This window comes from Symphalangus syndactylus, chromosome 2 (assembly GCF_028878055.3).
Source record: "Symphalangus syndactylus isolate Jambi chromosome 2, NHGRI_mSymSyn1-v2.1_pri, whole genome shotgun sequence".
In the NCBI taxonomy this organism is placed as follows: Eukaryota; Metazoa; Chordata; class Mammalia; order Primates; family Hylobatidae; genus Symphalangus; species Symphalangus syndactylus.
In genome coordinates, this window is record NC_072424.2 from 66,887,123 (window position 1) to 66,911,662 (window position 24,540).

The 24,540-nt window shown below is 41.5% G+C and overlaps 1 protein-coding gene across 5 annotated transcripts; it reads right to left on the bottom strand.

Annotated features, from left to right (window-relative positions):
- Positions 1-1,653: 1,653 nt before the first annotated feature.
- On the bottom strand, positions 1,654-23,692 carry SRSF12 (serine and arginine rich splicing factor 12). Of its 5 annotated transcripts, none has more exons than XM_055258616.2 (6): positions 23,457-23,687; positions 12,316-12,662; positions 11,512-11,577; positions 11,051-11,162; positions 10,743-10,884; positions 1,654-4,642 (listed from the first exon to the last, which is right to left on the bottom strand). In XM_055258616.2, exons 5-6 carry the CDS (start codon positions 10,871-10,873, stop codon positions 4,273-4,275), a joined length of 501 nt encoding a protein of 166 aa, XP_055114591.1. In that variant the 5' UTR covers positions 10,874-10,884; positions 11,051-11,162; positions 11,512-11,577; positions 12,316-12,662; positions 23,457-23,687; the 3' UTR covers positions 1,654-4,272. The 5 variants fall into 5 exon arrangements, with proteins under 5 accessions (XP_055114591.1, XP_055114600.1, XP_055114540.1 ...); XM_055258625.2 differs by having other exon boundaries at positions 11,051-11,174; XM_055258565.2 differs by lacking the exons at positions 11,512-11,577; positions 12,316-12,662 and adding an exon at positions 12,772-12,893 and having other exon boundaries at positions 11,051-11,158; positions 23,457-23,692.
- Positions 23,693-24,540: the final 848 nt, after the last annotated feature.

The window sequence follows — 24,540 nt, forward strand, 5'->3', positions numbered from 1 at the left end:
TGAACCAAACATATACCTAGGGTATCCTCAATACCCTATTTTCATCCAGGGAGTGATTTAAATGCTAAGGTGCATAATCCACATTTAGTACTAGGAAATGTTTTCTAAATATTTAAATAAGAAAAATGAAAGAAGAAATTGACATTTGAATGCCTACCAGGTACTTGGCATTCTGCTAAGCATCTTTTTTTTTAACCCTAACAACCCAATGGGGCAAATATATCCACATTTTACAGGTAAAGAAACTGAGGCTCATAGATGTTAGGTAACTTGTCCAACGTTGCATAGCTAGTAAATGTGTATAGAATTCAAACTGAATTGACTTCAAAATCTGTAAATGTCTCACTGAACCATTGGTCCTTAAACCCTTGGGAGTCATGGACTTGTTTCAAAATTGTGTAAAACTACATCACCTTTCTTTCAAGAAATGCACACACAGTAGTTTGGCATTTCGCTTTACAGGGCCTAGACCTGAAGCTCTGGGTCTATTATGACACGTGAAGATCCCCTGCACCAGACTGTACTGCATTAACATGTATCTATCTATACAAGTACCCTACATATTCTACTACCCTCTTTGTCTTTGGAAAACAAATTTTTTTTTTTTTTTTTTTTTTTTTTTTTTTTTTGAGACGGAGTCTCGCTCTGTCGCCCAGGCTGGAGTGCAGTGGCGCAATCTCGGCTCACTGCAAGCTCCGCCTCCCGGGTTCACGCCATTCTCCTGCCTCAGCCTCTCCGAGTAGCTGGGACTACAGGCGCCCGCCACCACGCCCGGCTAATTTTTTGTCTTTTTTAGTAGAGGCGGGGTTTCACTGTGGTCTCGATCTCCTGACCTCGTGATCTGCCCGCCTCGGCCTCCCAAAGTGCTGGGATTACAAGCGTGAGCCACCGCGCCCGGCCCGGAAAACAAATTTTTAAATCTAAGAAATTACAATTTTATTTTTTTTTGAGACAGAGTCTTACTCTGTAGCCCAGGCTTGAGTACAGTGGCACCATCTCGGCTCTCTGCAAACTCCACCTTCCGGGTTCAAGAGATTCTCGTGCCTCAGCCTCCCGAGTAGCATGCACCACCATGCCCGGCTAATTTTTTTTGGTATTTTTTAGTAGAGACCTGCTTTCACCATGTTGATCTGCCAACCTCAGCCTCCCAAAGTGCTGAGACTGCAGGTGTGAGCCACCACGGTCAGCCAGAAATTTAATGTAGTTTAGAAGGATTACAAAAGTATTCCTTTAAATTTTGACTAATTTTGCCTCTGGCAATGGGATCAAAATAAATGCAGCAATTCTTATTTGTAATGCAACAGCATGTCTTAGAATAGTTAGATCTCAAGTAAACTTTACAAATAAAGTACTGGAATTAACTTACATTTAAAAATAAATTAGCCCAGTGGCCTAAAATTAAATCCGAGGCTCCAAATAAAAATTTCAGCAAATTCCCCTATTATCTGTTAACACCAAAAAATATCAGCTGCTATAAATTATTTGTGCATTATTCCTGGGGAGAAAGCAAGCAAGGAGCTGTCATGGCAGCTGCTTTTCTTTGACCCTAACTTACCCTCTATGATCCTGAATAAATGGTAGGTAGTACCCCTGCACTAAACTTGGGAAGTACTTAAATAAATATAGTCTTTAAAAGAATTGATCACAGATGTCTAAAATTAAAACATTTGATTTATTAATAAACAACTTAAAGTATCTCTCTTAAATGGGCCAAGCAACAATTCTATGACAAAACTGAACCCTAGAATATAGATATTCCCAGAAGACCATTTTCCAGGATACCCAGCCAAACAATTTTCACCTAGTCACAAGTCATTTTCATCAAAGCCTACAGTCATTTTCTAATTTCTATTCTCTCATTTCTAAAGATGATTTTAATAAAGCATATACCTGTCAAAGACTTCTCTTTGCAAAAGACATGGGAACAGCAGTCAGGAAGAGGACTCTGAAGCCCAGTCACTCTACAGATCCAAAGTTTATGGCTGTGTGCCCTTGTAACTTAGCCTCTCTGCCATCTGTTTCCTTGTCTGCAGTGGTACTAGGTTGGTGCAAAAGTAATTGCGGGATATTTACCTCCTAAGAGTGTTGATGGTTAAATACATGAGTGAATAACTTAAAACATATAGAACAGTGCCAAGCATGTACTAAATGCTCAAAAGAGTTTGAGCTATTATCATTCCAGCTTTTTCATCAAACCAAATGGTATCCTCCTAAGCAGCCTAGGGATTACAATGACAAACCTAGTCAGAGGTAAATCAAAGGATTAAATATGTTCAGGAATATAGAGACCAATTTGTGAATACAGAGTAAAGATACTATAATCAATCCCTAGTTATTATTTTTCACAATGGTACCTAGTTATCATTATTTTTATAGATAAAGGGGTCTTGCTACGTTGCCCAGGCTGGTCTCAAACTCCTGGGCTCAAGCAATCCTCCTGTCTTGGCCTCCCAAACTGCTAAGATTACTGGTGTGAGCCACTGTGCCCAGCCCCTAGTTTTTAAAATGATTTCACTTATGTGTATGAACCCAAACATTTTGAAAATACTAAAAATTACTATCAATATCTGTCTTACTCATTCTTCAGATTATCCTTTAGATTTTCAGTAGTGCCACATCATTTTATAACTAAATTTTATTATAGCAGAATAGTTCAAACAGTTGTAGTTTTGAAATAAATTTTGCTATGATTAGAGAAAATCTATTCAGAAAGTACAATATACATTAATTTATGGCACTTGTCCAAATATTACCAGCATACAAATTATTGTGTAAGGTTGTTTCTTACATATGGGATCTAATATGCAAAGAAAACTGGAATTTGTATTCAAAACAAATAGAAGCAACACTGGCTCCTATATACTAAAAATATAAGACAGATTTTTTTCTTAAACACTCTGGATACAAATACTAACTGTATGGGTTGAGAACTTAGAAGTTTTCATAATATAAGTCACAAAGTATACAAGTAGAGCTCTATAAATATATCCCCTATAATAATCATATGCAAAACGATTCTATCACAAACACTACCAAAACCCTTTGAAAAACATAAACTACAACACATTTTCAAAGAAATTATTAGTTATAACAACTACAAAAGCAATAAATATCAATAAAGTTATTTGGCTGTCAGAAATGAAGGGCAGTATAATGTAAAATTCAAATACTGCAAAGTTGTTTTTTGAAGATGTAGTCTTGAGTTTCTTCTTCTTCTTTTTTTTAAATTTTAGAGACAGGGTTTCACCATGTTGCCCAGGCTGGTCTCAATCTCCTGGCCTCAAGCAACCCGCCCGCCTCGACCTCCCAAAGTGCTGGGATTACAAGAGTGAACCACCACGCTTGGCCAAGTTTCTTAATACAAGGTACTAAACACTCTTTCAAAAATAATAAGACTTATTCTATATAAAGTTGAGCAAGAACTCTAAAAAGAAAAAATTAAGCAACAGATGAAAAGTAGGTATGTGGAAATAATGGTATCAAATATGATTTTATACAAAATGTACCATTCTTCAAATGTGTAAATCTTAATATGAATATTTTTGGACTGTGAGTGTTGCTCAGCCTAATTTTTAAAGAATTAGTCTCAAACCATTCAAAATCCAGTATTTCTCAAAAGTTCTGATATTACTAATGTGGACATGGTGCAGGATGCAATTTCACGTTAACTTACCTATACTGTTCTACCCAATAAAAATATAACCTTTGAGCTTAGGAGAGAATGTATCTTTTGAATGTTTGATCTCTATATAAATTCTACTTTTTGGAACATCAGAATTTTGTAATATGAACTAACATCCACCAGGAATTGGCCCAAGTTTAAACAGAAGACACAAAAGAGACATAGGTGTCAAACAGCTTAAGTCTGCTCTATGCAATTATACAGTCATAGTTACTTTTTACATGAAAGTGCTTTAAAGTCAAAAATATTTGTGTAAAAGGTATTATTAATAGTACTAATACTATGCAAGTAGAATTTTAAAAATTAGTTCCAGTTTACTCATTTCCCTTGAAAAGTACCCTTCTACCACAATGTAAATAAAAAATGGTCCATAAAATGGTGACATCAGACAAATCATAATTTGTAGTGTGGGCCCTTTAAATGGAGACCAAATTTGTATTAATCCAAAGCTAGAGATTTTATTTGTTCCATATGCCCAAAGTAACTAATATCAACTCGCATTTTCTGTACGCCTTAAAGAATTTTTATTTAACATAATGAGAGTTTAATAACTTATATTAAAGACTGCGTAGTGCTCTTTCTGTTGCTGTTCACCAACTGTTTTTATGACGGTAACTTCGAGATCTGGAATGTGACCGAAAATGAGAATGCTTTGCTGTTTGTACTTTAGTTTCAGAATTGGTATACCCTTTGGGAGATTTACACGGGGATCTTGCTATTGAGTCAGAATGTCTTCCATGTGATCTTGATTTTGTTCCTGAGCTAGTCTGCTTTTGAGGTGAACTTGACTGTGATTTTCCGATTGACTTGGACCTCTTTTGTAAGGACTTGGACCTTGACCGTCCTCTAGAGCCAAAATTCCTTCTTGGAGTTCTTGACTGCCTTGCTGAGGTAGACCGCCTTGGTAATGATTTGGAACGAGATTTAGACTGGCTGTAAGAAAATCGCCTGTGTCGAGACCTGCAAACATCCATAATGTTAGAGCATGTATTTCACACAAAATAAGAGATCAGGAAACAACACTTTTAGGAACTTACATACTTTACATAACATTAGTTATATTTTTACTAGATAAGATGAAAAAAATTTCTCATTTTATTATGCATGCTTTTGGTTCAAACATAAGTAACAAGTTTGTAATATTTGTTATACTAGAATATATGGCCAAAAATTTTTACTTTGCTAGACATATAGGGATCAGTTCTGAAAAATGCACTGCATATTTAGTCTGGGTTACACAGCTCTTAAGAGGTACAAAAATCTGAAGAAAAAAGATTAAAAAAATCAATTATTTACAGTTCAAATAATGCTTATAAAAATAAAAATCTAGATGTAGGACTTTTGGGTCCTGCCATGACAGAACAGCTTGTATTAGACTAATCTTCCCATAGAAAACATCTCTCTCTCTCTCTCTCATATATATATATATATATATATATATATATATATATATATATATATATATACATATACACACACACATACATGTATTTTTTTTTTTTTTGAGACGGAGTTTCGCTCTTGTTGCCCAGGCTAGAGTGCAATGGCACGATCTCAGCTCACCGCAACCTCCGCCTCCCAGGTTTGAACAATTCTCCTCTCTCAGCCTCCAGAGTAGCTGGGATTACAGGCATGCGCCACCACGCCCAGCTAATTTTGTATTTTCAGTAGAGATGGGGTTTCTCCATGTTGGTCAGGCTGGTCTCAAACTCCCGACCTCAGGTTATCCCCCTGCCTCGGCCTCCTAAAGTGCTGGGATTACAGGCGTGAGCTACCGCGCCCAGTCGAAAACAACTATATTGAAAAGCTACACAACATTTATAAAACAACTGTTCGAAGGCACTGGAGGATAATCAACACAAGCAGGAAGAACCTGAGGGATTACAAGCCTTGGCTCTTTTACTAAGTAAGACCATTTTTCAAATGACAGCATGGAGGAGTTGAGCCCAGCCAGAAAATGGGTATTTGACTAAGCTGAAGAGAGAAAGTTAATTCAGGGCTACCAAAATGGGTGGGACATGAGAGGCAAAAACTCTAGAGAGGAGTGAATTAGAGACCAAAAAGTACCTCTAAAATTTGCCTACAAATTCTCCTTAAATCACTGGCCATCTTCTAAGTTGTGTGTGTATGGGAAGAGATTCCAAGGGACCAGCAAAAAACCGGAATTCAGAAATTCAAGAACTGCGCTGAAATTTTTATCAGACACACGGTGCTGAGAGAGAGATTAGAGTTCAAACTCCCAAAAGGTCAATGAGGAACATTAGGCAACAACCCAGAAGGGCTACATTCTAGAGGTAAGGGCCATGCCCTAGGAATAAATTCAAAGCCAAAACAAGCAGCTTTAACAACGCCCAAAACCAAGCCTTAAGATCAAAGTGATCTGCCAGTATTCTGTCTGCCAAAATAAAACAACTGTCTTTGGAGAGCCTCTATAATTTTTTTGTCCATGTCCAACATGCTATGTAAAAAAAAAAACAAACAGGCAAGAATAACTAAAAACTAAGGAAAATAAAAGGCAAAAGAATCATTCCCAAAGTGATTTGGATATTGGCATCATCAAACAGGAATTTAAAAAATTACTATGAGTAATATATTTAAGAAAATAAGAGGAAAAGACAAAACAGATAAAAAGATCGTTTCAGTGAAAACTAGAATCTATAAAAAGAAACAGACATTTAAAACTAAAAATATATGACATCTAAAATTAAAAAGTCATTAGATGGTCTTAACAGCAATCTGGATATAGCAGAAGAAATAATGAACTAGGCTGGGTGCAGTGGCTCACGCCTGTAATCCCACTTTGGGAGGCCAAGGCGAGTGGATCGCCTGAGGTCAGGATGTTCAAGACCAGCCTGACTGACACGGTGAAACCCCATCTCTACTAAAAGTACAAAAATTAGCCTGGCGTGGTGGCGCATGCCTGTAATCCCAGCTACTTAGGAGGCTGAGGCAGGAGAATCACTTGAACCTGGGAGGCAGAGGTTGCAGTGAGCCGAGATTGCGCCATTGCACCCTAACCTGGACAACAAGAGAAAACCTCCAAGACTAAAAAAAAAAAAAAAAAAAAAAAAAAGAAAACAGTTAACTAAAAGATCATTAGAACAACATCCTACTGAAATACAATGTGAGAAAAGGAATTTTAAGAAATCCATAAAAGAACACGACAGATGTATAGCATACAGTCACACAGGCCGGAGGAAAGAATGAATAACGCAGAAGCAATATTTGAAGAGATAATGGCATAGAATTTTACAAAACTAACAAAAAGCATTAACTCACAATTTCAAAAAGCTCAATAAACCCCACGTAGACAAAGAAAACTACACTGGGCACATCACAGTGAAACTGATGAAAACCAAAGTCAAAGAAAAAATCTGAAAACCGGCTGGGTGCGGTGGCTCATGCCTGTAATCCCAGCACTTTGGGAGGCTGAGGCGGGTGGATCACCTGAGGTCAGGAGCTCCAGACCAGCCTGGCCAACATGGAGAAACTCCACCTCTACTAAAAATACAAAAATTAGCTGGGTGTGGTGGCGGGAGGCTGAGGCAGGAGAATCGCTTGAATCTGGGAGGCGGAGGCTGCAGTGAGCCGAGATTGTGCCACTGCACTCCAGCCCGGGTGACAGAGTGAGACTCGTCTCAAAAAAAAAAAAAAAAAATCTGAAAAGAATGAAAGACAAATTACTTTCAAAGGAGCAATCATAAGACTGACAACTCACTATGGATATCAGAAAAACAATGGAATGACATTTTTAAAGAGAAAAATAAAATCACTGCCAATATAAAATTCTATCCTCAGCAAAAATATTTCTCACAAATGAATATTAAATAAAGATGTTTTCAGACAAAAGCTGAGACAATTCACTATCAGCAGATGTGTACTGTAAGAAATACTAAATATTCACTGCCCTGGTACTTCTTGGTGAGCTGAAAGAGGAAAAAAAGAAATACTAAATATTCTTTAGACTGAAGAAAAATGATACTAGATAGTAACATTGAACGAGATGAAGAAATTTAGAAAGCTTTCTTTGGAGAATGATAATACCACGTAAAGCGTTAATTTTTGGTTTTGTTTGTTTCTGAAACAGAGTCTTGCTCTGTCACTCAGGCTGGAGTGCAGTGGGGCGAGCTTGGCTCACTGCAACCTCTGTCTCCTGGGTTCAAGCGATTCTCCTGCCTCAACCTCCCAAGTAGCTGGGATTACAGGCACGTGCCACCATACCTGGCTAATTTTTGTATTTTTAGTAGAGATGGGGTTTCGCCATGTTGGCCAGGCTTGTCTGACCTCAAGTCACCTGCCTCAGCCTCCCAAAGTGCTGAGATGACAGGCATGAGCCACTGCACCTGGCCTCTCTTGAATTTTTTATTATATATTTATACTGAAAATATATTGATGTAGAATATATTCTGGAACAAATTCACAGTCTTTTAGAAATTATTAAATTTCATTCATTTTGTAGACAGCTGTAGGAAGCAAAATGAAGAAAATGTCCTTGAAAAAAAATCCTAACATAGTGAAAGAAGGACACTAAAATATATTTGGACTAAAGAAAAGGGAGTTGAGGAGCAATTTTAACACTGTTCAGGAACATTTAGAGTTCTAACATACACATTCCTCGATATAAAGTTAATAAAGATTTATGGAATACCTTTTTTTACATTTCAATTAATTAATTAATTAATTAACTAATTTATTGTGAGACAGAGTCTTCCTCTGTTGCCCAGGTTGGAGTGCGGTGGTGCAATCATGGCTCACTGCAGCCTTGACCTACTGGGCTCAAGGAGTCCTCACACCTCAGTCCACCCTCTCCCTCCCTCCCTCCCTCCCTCCCTTCCAGTAGCTGGAACAGGTGTGTGCCACCACACCTGGCTAATTTTTTTTAGTTTTTGTAAACGTGGGGGTCTCACTATGTTGCCCAGGCTGGTCTCTCGAATTCCTGGACTCAAGTGATCTCACCCTGGCCTCCCAGAGTGCTGGGATCACAGGTGTGAGCCACTGCACCTGGCCATAAGACAATTTTTAAAATGAGAAAAACTGGGGTCAGGGAGGGTAAGCAATGGTCTTATAACAAGTACAAAGCAGAATAGCATTGCCCTGAAAGATGTGGTCCTCTATCCCTGATACTCCAGGATGATTTGAGACAGTCAAGTATTATACTTTACTTCCACTAGAAAGCAGAAAATGATGTGAATATCCACCTTATTTAAATCAAGCAAGAGAAAAAAACTGGTTCACTAAGGCTGTAATGCATTTAGAAACAATCAATTTAAATTCTTTTTTTTTTTTTTTTTTGAGTCAGAGTCTCGCTTTGTCACCCAGGCTGGAGAGCAGTGGCGTGATCTCAGCTCACTGCAACCTCTGCCTCCCGGGTTCAAGCGATTCTCCTGCCTCAGCCTCCCAAGTAGCTGGGATTACAGGCGTGTGCCACCACACCCAGCTAATTTTTGTATTTTTAGTAGACACGGGGTTTTGCCATTTTGGCCAGACTGGTCTCAAACTCCTGACCTCAGGTGATTTGCCCCCACCTCGGCCTCCCAAAGTGCTGCAATTACAGGCATGAGCCACTGCGCCCGGCCTGAATTTTTAGTAGAGACAGGATTTCACCATATTGCTCAGGATGGTTTTGAACTCCTGACCTCAAGTAATCCACCCACCTCGGCCTCCAAAGTGCTGGGATTACAGGCTTGAGCCACCGCACCTGGTCCATATAATTAATTTGTTGTGATTCACTATTATTCTAATAGAAATAAACTCCTGGCTAGCAAAATAAATAACTTGAAAATATCTTTTCCCCTGCCCCCAAATTACTACTTAATATGTCTTCTTCAGTACTGCCATACTTGGAATTTATTCTTGATAACTTATCTTTTATAAGTAAATTGATTTACATTAACTTTAGTCAACCACTTTTCACAAGGGATTTTATTACATTTCTTTTTTTTTTTTTTTTTTTTTTTGGAGAGATGGGGTCTCACCATGTTGGCCAGGCTAGTCTCAAACTCCTGGCTTCAAGTGACGCTCCCACCTCAGCCTCCCAAAGTGCTGAGATTACTGCACCTGGATGTTTTATTGTAGGTCTTACGCATTTAACCATTTTTAAAGTTGAAGATTACAAACTGTTGGGCACATTTAGGAAAATTTTATTTATCTAAAACATCACCTTGTTTTTTTTTTTTTGCTTTTTGTTTTGAGATGGAGTCTCGCTCTGTCGCTCAGGCTAGAGTGCAATGGCATGATCTCGGCTCACTGCAACCTCTGCCTCCCAGGTTCAAGTGATTCTCCTGCCTCAGCCTCCTGAGTAGCTGGGATTACAGGAACGTGGCTACCACACCCAGCTAATTTTTGTATTTTTAGTAGAGACGGGGTTTCATCATGTTGGTCAGTTTGGTCTTGAACTCCTGACCTCGAGATCCGCCCGCCTCAGCCTCCCAAAGTGCTGGGATCACAAGTGTGAGCCACCGCACGTGGCTGAGTATGTATTTTTTTTTTACTTTTTGTTTTCTGCTCACTATATATTATCTTCTCATGTAAAAAGATAAAGTTAAGTCTGTAACTTTAACATAAGAATTAATCCCATAAACCCAAGTTAAATAACAATATATGATAAATAGAGAAGAGCATTATCTTTTAACAAAAATTGATTACGTTTGTACATTAAGCAAAATGACTCAGGTGGACTGTTTATAAAAACTTTAAAATATTTTCCAGGCTGGGTGCAGTGGCTCACACCTGTAATCCTAGCACTTTGGGAGGCTGAGGTGGGAGGAACACTTGAGCCCAGGAATTTAAGACGAGCCTGGGCAACATAGCGAGACCACCGATCTCTACAAAAAATAAAAAAATTAGCCCAGTGTGGTGGTGCACACCTGTAGTACCCGCTACTTGGGAGGCTGAGGTGAGAAAATTGCTTGAGTCTAGGAAGTCAAGGCTACAGTGGGCCATGATCGCGCACCACTGCACTCCAGCCTGGGAAACAGTGAGACCCTATCAAAAAAATATATGTGTATATCTATTTCCCAGAAAAAGTAGAAAATGAAGTTTTCAGTCCTCTTGTACTCACTCTTTAAGGCTGTCTGACCGCCTCCTATTTCTTCCCCATGAAGAACTTCTACTTCGAGTTCTTCTTTGGCTGGGGCTTCTTGATCTCCTGTGATCACTTGGAGAACAAGGATGACGTTCTTTTGATTTCATTTGGCCTGGTGCTGGAACATAAAGAACAAGACTTATGACGTAATTCGTTACCTGAACACCACAGTAACAACCACTCAACTAGTAATCATTTACTGAAAGAATTTTAAATTAAAAAATCGGTCATCACTGAAACTCATTCTGCTGAATAAATAAAATCTAGCATTCAGTCACACTTACTTTTGCGATCACCTTGCGCAAACTGTATTTCAATCTGACGGCCACATACCCACTTTCTATTGAGGTTATAAAGAGCATCTTCAGCATCTCGAACATCTTCAAATATGACTAGCTGTTAAGGACACTTTGAACATGAGATATCAAGTAAACATATTTTAAAAGCATTATTTACATGTGAAATGAAATTAATAGGAAAATCAAGTTCAAGTTATTAAGCTCACATCTTCAATATAATATGAATAATCAGAAAAAAACTTTCACTTTTTCTCATGAAAACAAATGACCCATTATGTTTAGAAGAGTGAGTCTAAAAATAAAAAGAACAAAAGAAACATGTAACTGTACTTTTAGTGTCTACAATAATGTGGCTGCAGTATGCATGTGTAATTTGAAAACAAGAAAAACAAAAAAAAAGTCCAAATTTGGCCAGCATTATAAAATTACAAACTGTTAGGACTCACTCCCTTCTTTCAGATAAAGGATCCATCAGGTTTTTCACTGAATATCAGCATGCAGAAGCCTTTATTCTGAAATTAAAATTACTCTTTCATTAAAAGGCTTAATTTTAAATTTGACATTTAAGAGACATTACTTATAAACAAAACTGCACATATACAAGTGAGTTAAAACAAAACCTGATTTAGTGCTTTAAAAATGGTATCTACTTTTGAACCTACCATTTTAAACGTTTATGGTTTTTTTTTGTTTTTGAGATGGAGTTTCCCTCTTGTCACCCAGGCTGGAGTGCAATGGCGTGATCTCAGCTCACTGCAACCTTCACCTCCCAGGTTCAAGAGATTCTCCCGCCTCAGCCTCCCAAGTAGCTGGGATTACAGGTGCCCGCCACCACACCCAGCTAATTTTTGTATTTTTAGTAGAGACGGAGTTTCACCATGTTGGGTTGGTCAGGCTGATCTCCAACTCCTGACCTGAGGTGATCCACCCGCCTCAGCCTCCCAAAGTTCTGGGATTACAGGCGTGAGCCACTGCACCCGGCCAAACATTTATGTTTTTACTACTTGGGATATAAATATAAAAGAAACATAAAAACAATCTGTAAATATCTGGAATTACATATACTGGTTTGTAATATCCCACTAAACTTCCTTATGTATATAAATTATATAATATTAAACCTAGCTATAATGGAAATTAGCTATATAAAAATGAGTAACTTTTTTTAGGAGGTTGTTCACTGGTTTATTAAAAAAATAACAAACAGAAAAAGCTCAAGATATACAATATAAAACGAGACTGGCAATTACCTCAATGTCACTTGATCTTGAACCTTGACCTTTACTCTTTAAGGCTTGCAAGATGGACTTTATAAGAGACGCAGAACCAACAAAATCAGACTTGGCTTTGACTCTGGAACTCTGAGTAAATGTAGGAAAGCCGAAGTCTCAACCTGGTGTTGGCTTTGTCTTTTGCTTGATAAAGACTTCCCCTCTTCCAGGTCTTTATATCTGTGTCCACCCTCCCTCTTTACTCCTTGATGCTTGAACTTTAGGTGCCTTTTGTCTCGCCTGCTGGGTTTATGCTTGGATTCTAGCTAACAGGTTGGTTCAAACTGGGGGGTGCTTGCCAGCTACTGTGGACTGCTTTAGATCTTCTGAGATAAAGAAATAAACACATTTAATTAGGCAATATTAATCTCATAACATATGCTACTGAATACATATACGTATAAGCACGCATATACAGTATATTCGCATGCACACAATAAAATAAAGGATATTGAACATAAGCAAATCCTCTTGGGCGGCGAGTGTAGAAGTCAAGTGGAATGTAAACGTCTACTATAGGGCCATATCGACCAAACTCACGGCGCAAGTCCTCAGGCCTGAAGTGTTTTAGAAATAAGGCAAAGAAATATGAATACCTGGATTAAAATATTTTGCCTACAGAAATCCACTTGAAACCTTCAAAAGAAAGAACATCATCTAGACCAGCATTATCTAAAATTGTTTTTTGTAAGAATCATGCAAGGTTTTGAAAGAAAGGGAAAAAAGAAAGGAAAAAAACATTCTCAGGCCAGGCATGGTGGCTCACGCCTGTAATCCCAGCACTTTGGGGGACCAAGGTATGTGGATCACTTGAAGCCAGGAGTTCAAGACCAGCCTGGGCAACATGGTGAAACCCCGTCTCTACAAAAAAATACAAAAATCAGCCAGGTGTGGTAGCGTGTGCCTGTAGTCCCAGCTACTCAGGAGGCTGAGGCAGGAGAATCACCTGAGCGTGGGGAGGTTGAGGCTACAGTGAGCCAAGATCATACCACTGCACTCCATCCAGCCTGGGTTGGACAGAGTGAGACCCTGTCTCAAAAAAAAAAAAAAGAAAAAGAAAAAAAGAAAACACAAAAAAAACCTCCCTAGGTTCTCAGACCTCTCTTGGAGGTTCTGATTCAGGAAGTATGGATTAGAGGCTGGAAACCTGTATCTTTACAAGCACTCCAGGTGGTTGTTATGCTTAATTTCCAGAAATACTGACCCAGCATATCCACCTCTGAAAGTTATTATAAGACCTAATAAGTAACTGTTTCACTAAGAACACATTCATTTTGCTTCACTTTAATTTCATGTTTATGTTAATCTTGTTTTCAGATAGCAAGAATTAGATTCTAAAGAAGTCCTAAAATTATTTATCAGGCTTTAAAGAAAAATTGATGTTTTAATATTAAACATAAAACAAAGTAACTACTGTATTCCCAAATCTGACAGGTATTCCGAGCCTGCTATGTGCCTTCTAGCGTGATTAGGTACTTCAGAAGGGGTACCAAAAAAAAAGAAATAGCATGATATTCATCTTCATGGAGCTACAATTTAACTGAAGAGACAAAATATTTAGCAATAATAGCTAACAGTTACAGTGCATTTATATGTTAGCCAGTGTTCACCTTACGACCACTTAATTCTTACAATTTCCCTGTGGTTATTTACAGATGATATAGACAGATTACGGGTGATACAGATTTTCAGGTTATTTACAGGTGATACAGGCAGATTACAGGTGATACAGACAGAGTAAACTATCTAAGGTCACTGAGCCAGCAAGTAACAAAGCTAGAAATCAAATTTTCAGTCTCATACTGGTCCATCTTAACCACTACACCCTACTGCTTCATGGTGCTATCATAGGGATTCAGCATCAAGCTATGATCATAAAATGTGGCTCAGGAGAAATAAAGATTCAAAGATGACTAAGAAGCTTCTAGCCTGGACAAATGGAAAAAAGATGGTGTCAGTGACAAAAATTAGAAGAGAGCTAGATCAAGGAGGAAGAGGCAAAAGAAGCAACTTTCAGGTTTAGAAATGCAGAATTTGAGGTGATGGTAGAACATTGATAAGAGTTCTATAAGCAACAGAAAATTGTGATTAGATGCATATTAATTAGTGTGTATTAATATAATTATTAGAAGCCAGTGACTAATTTAGAAATTATTACATGTAAGATTCAACAAAAATTGACTAAGCATCGACTATATGCCAGTAGCTCAGTCAACATTATGACATACTTTATTTCATTTAATACTCATAGAACATGTTTTACTATTAGTTTCTGAGGACAGTGACGATGTCTTTTTTCTTTTACTTATTCAGAATTAAGCAAATACTTATTGAGCACCCACTATGTGCCAGGCTCTAGGAATATAACGAGAAACAAGAAAAACACAATTCCTGCTCCCACAGACCATAGACTGGCATAAAGAGTCTCAACCTCTCCTGAGTACTGTAATCATCTGTGAAGGGATGTTACAGACAGAGGCACCCCAACCCGACGCATTAATTCTGGACCTAATTAGTGTTTTCCATAGTGAGGCCCAGTTATGTTTAATTTTTTCAAGATTTCACAGGCAATTCTGAGACTGAAGGTTGAGAATCACTGCTAAAGCAGGTGTCTTCACCAGCATATCTCTGTACCTAATGTAGCTGCTGGGCACACAGTAGGTACTCAATATATATTTGCCTATCAATGAAAAAAGAATACATTACTATTACCATTTAAGAGTTAAGGAGACTGAGGGTGAGAGAAGTTACCTTGCCCAGAGATCTACACAGCCAGTAGTAGAGCTAGGATTCAAATGAAGGTCTTCTGAGACAACCAATCCCATCAACCAAATGTAGTGGCTAAGAGGAAAGGGATCATAGATAATATAAAAGAGGAGCCTGCAGCACTGTGTGCCACAGAGGTCTGGAGTCCTCGAAGCCAAGGGTGATGGGAGTCAGATGAACAGGTCTTTTCAAAAGAGCCAATTCCCATTCACTGTCTCCACTCCCTCACCTGTTAGCTGTTGTTTTATTTTTGCACTTTTGGTATGATCTACTTCAACATTCAAAAAAGTACAGAGAATAATAAACACCCATGTATCTACCAACAAGATTTATTTTCTGGCTGGGCGCGGTGGCTCACGCCTGTAATCCCAGCACTTTGGGAGGCCAAGGCGGGCGGATTACGAGGTCAGGAGATGGAGACCATCCTGGCTAACACGGTGAAACCCCGTCTCTACTAAAAATACAAAAAATTAACTGGGCGTGGTGGCGGGCGCCTGTAGTCCCGGCTACTCGGGAGGCTGAGGTAGGAGAATGGCGTGAACCCGGGAGGCAGAGCTTGCAGTGAGCCGAGATCACACCACTGCACTCCAGCCTGGGCAACAGAGCAAGACTCTGTCTCAAAAAAAAAAATTATTTTCTCAGTATTTGACATACTTGCCATAATTTTCAGTATTTTTAAAGAAATATTATATCCTTCTGTTACCAATGGAGGGTCTTGCCTGTGAGTCCTCCAGGTTGTTGGCATTTTTAACAAAGAATTGGACAAAATGCACAAAGCAATGAAAAAATGAAGCAATGAAAGCACAGATTTATTGAAATGAAAAGATTCTCCACAGAGTGGGAGCAGGCTCAAGCAAGCTGCTCAAGTGCACTGGTTACAAAATTTTCTAGGGTTTAAATACCCTCTAAGGTTTCCCACTGGTTACTCAGTTACACCCTATGTAAATGAAGACTTGGCCCACCACCAGTCTGGTGGAGGGAGGCGACCAATTAGAGGCTGAAGCAAAGCTACAAAGTTACACATGAAGACTTGGCCTGGGACCAATCTGATTGGTTGCAGGAGGGGACCAGTCAGAGGTACTTTCCATTTTTTATCTGTAATAACGGTGCAAAGGGAGTAGCCCCTGATCCTTTTGTTACTTGGGTGTAGAGAGATGGAGTTCTCCATTTGATTCAGTTCTAGGAAGTCAGTGTGAATCGGCCTTAGGTTCCCTGCCTCCAGACCCTATTCTCCTGCTTCAGTATCACCAGCAAAGAAAAGAAATTGGTAGGCTGGAAGAGCATGCCTATCTCAGCTTCATAACATGTTCTTCAGAGTGGCCCAACCAACTTACATTTCCAAAAACATGTGTTAGAATTCCCACTGTTGCCCAGGCATGGTGGCTGATACCTGCAATACCAGCAGTTTGGGAGGCCAACGTGGGAGGACTGTTTGAGCCCAGGAGTTCAAGATCAGCCTGAACAACATAGTGAGACCCCCATCTCCACAAAAAAATAAAAGAAATTAGCTAGGCATAGTGGCTATAATCCCAGCTACTCAGGATGCTGAGGAAGAAGGATCACTTGAGCCCAGGAGTTTGAGACTGCATTGAGCTACGATCATGCTACTGCACTCCAGTCTGGGAGATAGGGTGAGACTTGTTTTTCTTTTTTGGAGATGGAGTCTTGCTTTGTCACCCAGGCTGGAGTACTGTGGCACAATCTCGGGTCACTGCAGCCTCCACCTCCCAAGTTCAAGCTATTCTCGTGCCTCAACCTCCCAAGTAGCTGGGATTACAGGCATGTGCCACCACACCTGGCTTATTCTTTCTATTATTAGTAGAGATGGGGTTTTGTTATGCTGGCTTTTAAAATTCCTTTTGAAAATATGTTGTAGTTTTTGGTGCAAAGGGTTCTGCATGTTTTTTGTTAACTGTTTTCCTAAGTAAGTATGCCTTTTGATGCTATGGTAAATGCAACTGTTTTTTTAAATTGTCATTGTTTTCAATTGTTTGCTGTTAAATATAAAGTTTTTGTAAATTTACCTTATATCCTCATAACTTACTAAACTTATTAGTTCTAGAAGTTTTTTTGTTCATTCCCTAGTATTTTCTATGTAAGCAAATATGTCACCTAAGAATGGTTACTTTTATCTTTCCAATTTTTGTATTTTATATCTTTTTTCTTGCCTTGTTGCACTGGTTAGGACCTGCAATAAAACGTTGGCGGTTGTGAGAGTGGCATTCTTTTCTTGTTCCTGATTTTACAAGGAAAGCATTGTCTTTCATCATTAAGTATGATGTTAGCTATGTTTTTTATAGCTGACATTTATTAGGTTAAGAAGTTCTCTTCCATTCCTAGTTTGCTTACACATTTTTTTGTTTGTTTGTTTGTTTTTGGAGACAGGGTCTCAGGTCTCACTCTGTCACCTAGACTGGAGTTCCATTAATACACTATATTTGACATTAAAACATTATTCCTTTATGCAGTACAAAAGCAAAGATATTATTTTTCTTAAGCCACATTTTGTTTCACCAGTGAAAAGAAACATAACACAAATTTTAAAACTTTATTTATTTTGAGACCGAGCCTCACTCTGTTGCCCAGGCTGGAGTGCAAGGGCGTGATATCGGCTCACTGCAACCTCCTCCTCCCCGGTTCAAGAGATTCTCGTGCCTCAGCCTGCCGAGTAGCTGGCATCCTCAGGTGAACTGCCCGCCTCGGCCTCCCAAAGTGCTGGAATTACAGGCATGAGCCACCTCTCCCGGCCTAAAACTTATTTTTAAAATTTCTTCAGTTCTTGTGTTCAATTTCATTTCTGTCAAATTTTACAGTAATTCACAAAGCCTTTTAGTGTCATCTGCTTTTAATTTTTTTAATTTGTTTTGTTTTAAAACATTCTTAGTAAATAAAATTTGAAAAATATTTGAAAAAAGGAAGAGGAAAAGTAAGTCCTACTGTTCAAAGTAATTTCTTTCTAGTCTCCTTTTCTTTTTTTTTTTTGGAGACAGGGTCTCACTCTGTTGCCCAGGCTGCAGTGCAGTGGTGCAATCAAAGCTCGCTCCAATCTTGAACTCCAGTACCTAGGACTACAGGCACGCATCACCATGCCCGGCTAACTTTTTTTTTTTTTTTTTTTTTAGAGATGAGGCCTTGCTATGTTGCCCAGTCTGGCCTTGAACTCCTGTCCTCAAGGGATCCTCCTGCCTTGGCCTCCCAAAGCACTGGGATTACAAGCATAAGCCACTGAGCCTGGCCCCAGTCTCATTTTCCATATATAGTTTTTTCCTTTTTTCATTTTTTAATATAGTTATGCACCACATAACAATGTTTCAGTCAATGATGAACCACATATATCATGGTGGCCCCATAATCTTATAACAAAGCTGTCCTAGACAGGTGTACCTTTTAAAAAATCTTTTACACCATATTTTTAGTGTCTTTTCTATGTTTAGATACATGTAGGTAAATGTCTTACAATTGCCTACAGTATTCAGTATTGTAACATGCTGTACAGGTATGTAGCCTAGAAGCAACAGGCCACACCACGTAGCCTAGGTGTGTAGCTGGCTTTACTATGTAGTAGGTTTGGGTTTGTACAACAACAAAATCACCAAATGGATTTGTCAGAACCTATCTCTGTCCTTAATTGATGCATGGCTGTAACTGAAATCACACTGCGTATATAATTTTACGTATGTTTTATTTAACATTTTATCCCAATGATTTATTTTTTTTTGAGACACAATTTCACTCTGTCATCCAGGCTGGAGTGCAGTGGCCAGTATTGGCTCACTGCAACCTCTGCCTCCCAAGTTCATGCGATTCTTCTGCCTCTGCCTACAGGCGAGTGCCACCACGCCCAGCTAATTTTTATATTTTTAGTAGACACAGGGTTTCACCATATTGGCCAAGCTGGTCTCGAACTCCTGACCTCGTGATCCGCCCACCTCGGCCTCCCAAAGTGTTGGGATTACAGGCGTGAGCCACCGCACCCGGCCCAGTTTTTTCTATTATTAGTAGAGATGGAGCTTCACTATGTTAGCCATGCTCGTCTCGAACTCCTGACCTCAAGTGATCCACGCGCCTTGGCCTCCCAAAGTGCTGGGATTATAGATGTGAGCCACCGTGCCAGGCCCCAAAGATTTTGTTTATAAGCATACTAAATGTTAAAGCCTATTTATTTATTTATTTTTGAGACAGAGTCTCACTCTCACCTCCGGAGTGCAGTGGTGCAATCTTGACTCACTGCAGCCTTGACCACCTGGACTCAGGCAATCCTCCCACGTCAGCCTCTCAAATAGCTGGACTACAGGTGCGCACTACCACGCCTGGCTAATTTTTGTATTTTTTGGTGAGACAGGGTTTTGCTATGTTTCCCTGGCTGGTTTCAAACTCCTGAGCTTAAGTGATCCACCTGCCTCAGCCTCCAAAACTGCTGGGATTACAGGCATGAGCCACTGTGCCCTACCTTTAAAGCTAATTTAAAAAGTGTCTACATGCCACATTGCTAGTTAACTTATACTGTATACTACTTTGTACTAAAAGGTTAATATAGATTACATGTGATGATTCTAATTTCATATCATCACTCACCTGCTATTCGATCTTAGGCAAAATGCTTAACCTAAACGTTGGTTTCTCATCTGTGAAATGGGGTTAATAAAGAACATACGGCCAGGCGCAGTGGCTCATGCCTGTAATCCCAGTGCTTTGGGAGGCCGAGGTGGGCGGATTACCTGACGTCAAGAGTTCGAGACCAGCCTGGCCAACATGATGAAACCCCGTCTCTACTAAAAATACAAAAATTAGCCAGGCATGGTGGCACATGTCTGTAATCCCAGCTACTCGGGAGGCTGAGAGGCAGGAGAATTGCTTGAGCCCAGGAGGCAGAGGTTGCAGTGAGCCGAGATCGTGCCACTGCACTCCAGCCTGGCTGACACAGCAAGACTGTGTCTCAAAAAAACAAAAAAAAAAAAACAAAAAAAAAACCCACCATACATTATAGGGTTACTGCGAAAATTTAATGTATGTAATGTTTTTAGTATGGCACCTAGTACACAGTGAGTATTCAACAAATGTTAGAGATTTCATTCATGTAATATAATCTTGTAGATTTTGATAGTCTGCCAGTGGCAGAGCTAAAAAAAAAAAAAAGTGAAAAAATGGAAAAGGAAATCAGTCAATCTCAACTATCAGTCTCAATCACTCATTGGTGAATGAAGTACATAGATCAGAGATCAGGTGTCACCTGCAGATGTGTTTTATTTGGCCTGAATGACGTTTAAACATTTTAAAAATGTGTATAAATATGAAATTGCCAATATTTTACTGCTTTTTTTTTTTTTTTTTAGTTTTTGAGACAGAGTCTCGCCCTGTCGCCCAGGCTGGAGTGCAGTGGTATGATCTCGGCTCACTGCAACCTCCACCTCCCGGGTTCAAGCAATTCTCCTGTCTCTGCCTCCTGAGTAGCTGGGATCATAGGCGCGCGCCACCACACCCGGTGAATTTTTTATATCTTTAGTAGAGACGGGGTTTTACCATGTTGGCCAGCTGGTCTTGAGCTCCTAACTTTGTGATCCACCCGCCTCGGCCTCCCAAAGTGCTGGGATTACAGGTGTGAGCCATCACGCCCGGCCACAGCTTTTATTTTTTTAGACTCTCTAAAGGTCTCTCTGTCACCCAGGCTGGAGTACAGTGGTGTGATCATAGTTCACTGTAACCTTGACCTCCTGGGCTCAAGTGATCCTCCTACCTCAGCTTTCCCAGTAATCGGGACTACAGGTGTATACACCAGGCTGTATTTTACAGCTTTCTTTTATTTATTTACTTTTTGAGACAGAGTCTCACTCTGTCGCCCAGGCTGGAGTGCAGTGGCCTGATCTCGGCTCACTGCCAACCTCCACCTCTGGGGTTCAAGCCATTCTCGTGCCTCAGTCTCCTGAGTAGCTGGGATTAGAGGCGCCAGCCACCACACCTGGCTAATTTTTGTGTTTTAGTAGAGACGGGGTTTCACCAGGTAGGCCAGGCTGGTCTCGAACCCCTGACCTCAAGTGATCCGCCCAACTCGGTCTCCTCAAGTGCTGGGATTACAGGCGTGAGCCACCATGCCCAGCCTTATATTTTACAGCTTTCAAATCTACCAATGGGGTTTTCTTTTTTCTTTTCTTTTTTTTTTTTTTTTTTTTTTGAGACGGAGTCCTGGCTCTGTCTCCCAGGCTGGAGTAGAGTGGCGCGATCTCGGCTCACTGCAAGCTCCGCCTCCCGGGTTCACACCGTTATCCTGCCTCAGCCTCCCGAGCAGCTGGGATTACAGGCACCCGCCACCACGCCCGTCTAATTTTTTGTATTTTTAGTAGAGATGGGGTTTCATCGTGCTAGCCAGGATGGTTTCCATCTCCTGACCTCGTGATCCGCCCGCCTTAGCCTCCGAAAGTGCTGGGATTACAGGCGTGAGCCACCGCACCCGGCCACGAATGGGATTTTCATATGATTCAACTTAATGCTAACATCTAAAGACTGAGATTACACATACGAAATCCAGATTTCTGATTTCTCTTTACAACTAGGAAGGTATGTCAATAATAAGTCCAGATGTCTACATGGCAGCTGTCAGCTGGAGCCTAGAGGCAGATGCTGCTCCTTTTAGATGGCACATTTCCTTTTCCATTTGCTATTCTATTTCTATTTGATAGTCCACACCATCCTACTGTGCCTTATAGGCTGGCAGCTTCACTCGTTTATATTAACTGGCTGGCCCCTGTGAACCATTAGAATTGGAAACCTCTGATTTTTCTACAGACACCCTGAAGAGGCTTGATGCTTATTCCATTTTCAAGTTGTCTGTTCAACTGCAAGGTTTTTTAATTCTGCCCAAATCATGAATTATGTTTGTGTTTTCTATGTAATATATTGATAAAAAGGCTGAGAGAAGAAATGTAAACAAGGCACCTTTTAGATGTTAACTAAGATATATTAACCACAGCATATAGTTGTGATACATGTACTTGGGGTGATCAAATAAAAAATACTTGGCCAGGCACGGTGGCTCATGCCTGTAATCTCAGCGCTTTGGGAGGCCGAGCTGGGCGATCACTTGAGGTCAGGAGTTCGAGATCAGCCTGGCCAACATGACGAAACCTCGTCTCTACTAAAAATACAAAAATTAGCCGGATGTGGTGGCACACCCCTGTAATCCCATCGACTTGGGAGGCTGAGGCAGGAGAATCGCTTGAACCCGGGAGGCAGAGGTTGCAGCGAACCAAGATCGGGCCATTGTACTCCAGCCTGGGGGACAAAAGCGAGACTTCGTCTACAAAAAATAAAAATAACTAAAAAATAAAAATTACTTAACGTTTATTTACTCCTCAAAGGTAAATTATAATACTCATCTCAGATGACTACGGAGTCAAGAGCTCCATATATCTGTACCTGTCTGGCCCCATGTAAATCATTAAAACTCTTAGTTTCCGCTCTCCCTTATGTACAATAAAACAGTACTGCATAGGTAGAAAGGTTGGGGGGGAAGTAAATGAAGTAAGCCCAGTGAAATGAGAATGTCTATTAACACCGTTCCCTCTCCCCCCGCCCCCAATTTCTCCAGCTCCATTAAGGGAGGAAGTGCTATATGAAGAAGTCATTCCTTAATATCTGTGTTCAGACACTCTGTAGACAGAATTCTCAACAGAGGGGTGGGGAATCAGAATCAACCAGGTGAGTCTATACTCACGCCCTTAAAAAGAGTGTTAATACTGGACTCAGAACTTTAAAGAAAAACGCACTGATCTCATTCATTGAAGTTATTTTTTGTATGCAGAATAAAATTGTGTGAATAAAATGCAAGCGGCACCGTCTCTAAGTAGACCAGAACTGGGGGAAAGAAACTGTAAGGCCCGAGTACGCATTATGGTACAGAACATTCTCACCAGCCCCAGTTCCTCTTCATCTAGGAGGATTGGACGCGCAATTTTATCGGGGCACGGCGACAAAGGGCCTGAAGCGCGGGCACTCGCTGGAGCGCAAACCCTCCTGGCTCGAGGCGGGGAGCGACCTGGGCTCCGGAAAGGGGCGCCCCGTGCCCCACGGCCCGCCGGCTGCAGTGCTGAGAAGCGGAAAGCGGCGCGGGCCCGGGACACGATGTGCGCGGCGCCGGGGCTGAAAGCTGGCCAGGAGGGCGGAGGCGCGAGTTCCGCCCAGGCCGCGGAGTAGTCCGAGGGCTCACACCTCCCCCAGCGGCGCAGCCTGGACCCGCGGGGAGGATCCGCGCGGAAGATCCGCGCAGTCCCGGGCCTCCGCCGGGCCTCGGCCCGGCTCCGCGGCGCGGCTGTTACCTCGCCCCTCCTCCGCGCCCCCAACCTGCAGCCGCGGCCGTTCACCTGGTGGCGTCCGCGACGTTCCTGATGAACAGGGAGGTGTTGGGGGGCCTCGTGTAGCGAGACATGACCGCTTCCTCCGTTCTCTCCGGGTCTGCCCGCGGCCTCTGGGCTCGCTCCGTCTCCCGCTACCGCTGCTACCGCCACAGGAGCTCCCCTGGCCCCCGGCGCGACCCCCACCCCTCGGCCTCAGCCCCGCCAGCGCGCAGCCGCAGAGGCCGGCGCAGAGGGGGCGCAGCGCGGCGCCAGCCTGGACGCACGGGCCGGGGGCGGGGGCGGGGACGGGGGCGGAGCCGGCGCGGCCCAGGGGCCGCGGGAATCCCGAAGACAGGAGCGAGGCCGTTCCGAGGCTCTATGGGATCCGGGTATGGGGGGTCCTGGAGTGCGACGGGATTTGGGGAGGGGGCGGCGAGGGCCAGTGTATGTCAGGAGGGCGGAGGCCAAAAGGGGGCTTGAGGCCGCGGCGGGGACGCCGGGGGTTAGAGGACCCAGAGTGGGTGTCGGGGCTGCGGCTGGGCGGAGGTGGGGGCAGTGGGAGCAGCGTTCAACCGCGCCCCCGCCCAGCCGCCGCGGCCCTCGGCTCATCGTCCTGAGCCCAGGACCTTGGCAGTTGGTAGGCCTCCTGCCCGTCTGGTCTTGAGCCTTCGGCTTTCCAACTGTGAGGTCTCGATTTTGTTCGGATTTGTTTTTTAATAGAGACGGGGTCTCGCTGTGTTGCCCAGGTGGTCTCAAACTCCTGGGCTCAAGCCTCTCCCGCCTCGGCCTCCCAAAGTGCTGGGATTACAGGTGTGAGCCGCCACGCCTGGCCTGTTGGATTTTTAAGTATTATATGATTCTTCATCCTTTATTCACTTGGGGCATAACACTCAGCTGTGAGTACATTCATTCAGATGTTTATTGAGCGTCTACTATGCACCAGGCACTTAAGTTTGGATATATCAATGAACAAACAGGCCAAGCCCCGCCCTCTCAGCTTACATTCTAGAAGGGGGACAAACGAATGTACAAATGAATCCACGATGTAGAAGACAACAGTTAAAATGCAGGGACAGTTAAGCAAAATTTAAATTACCGTCTCCCCATTCCC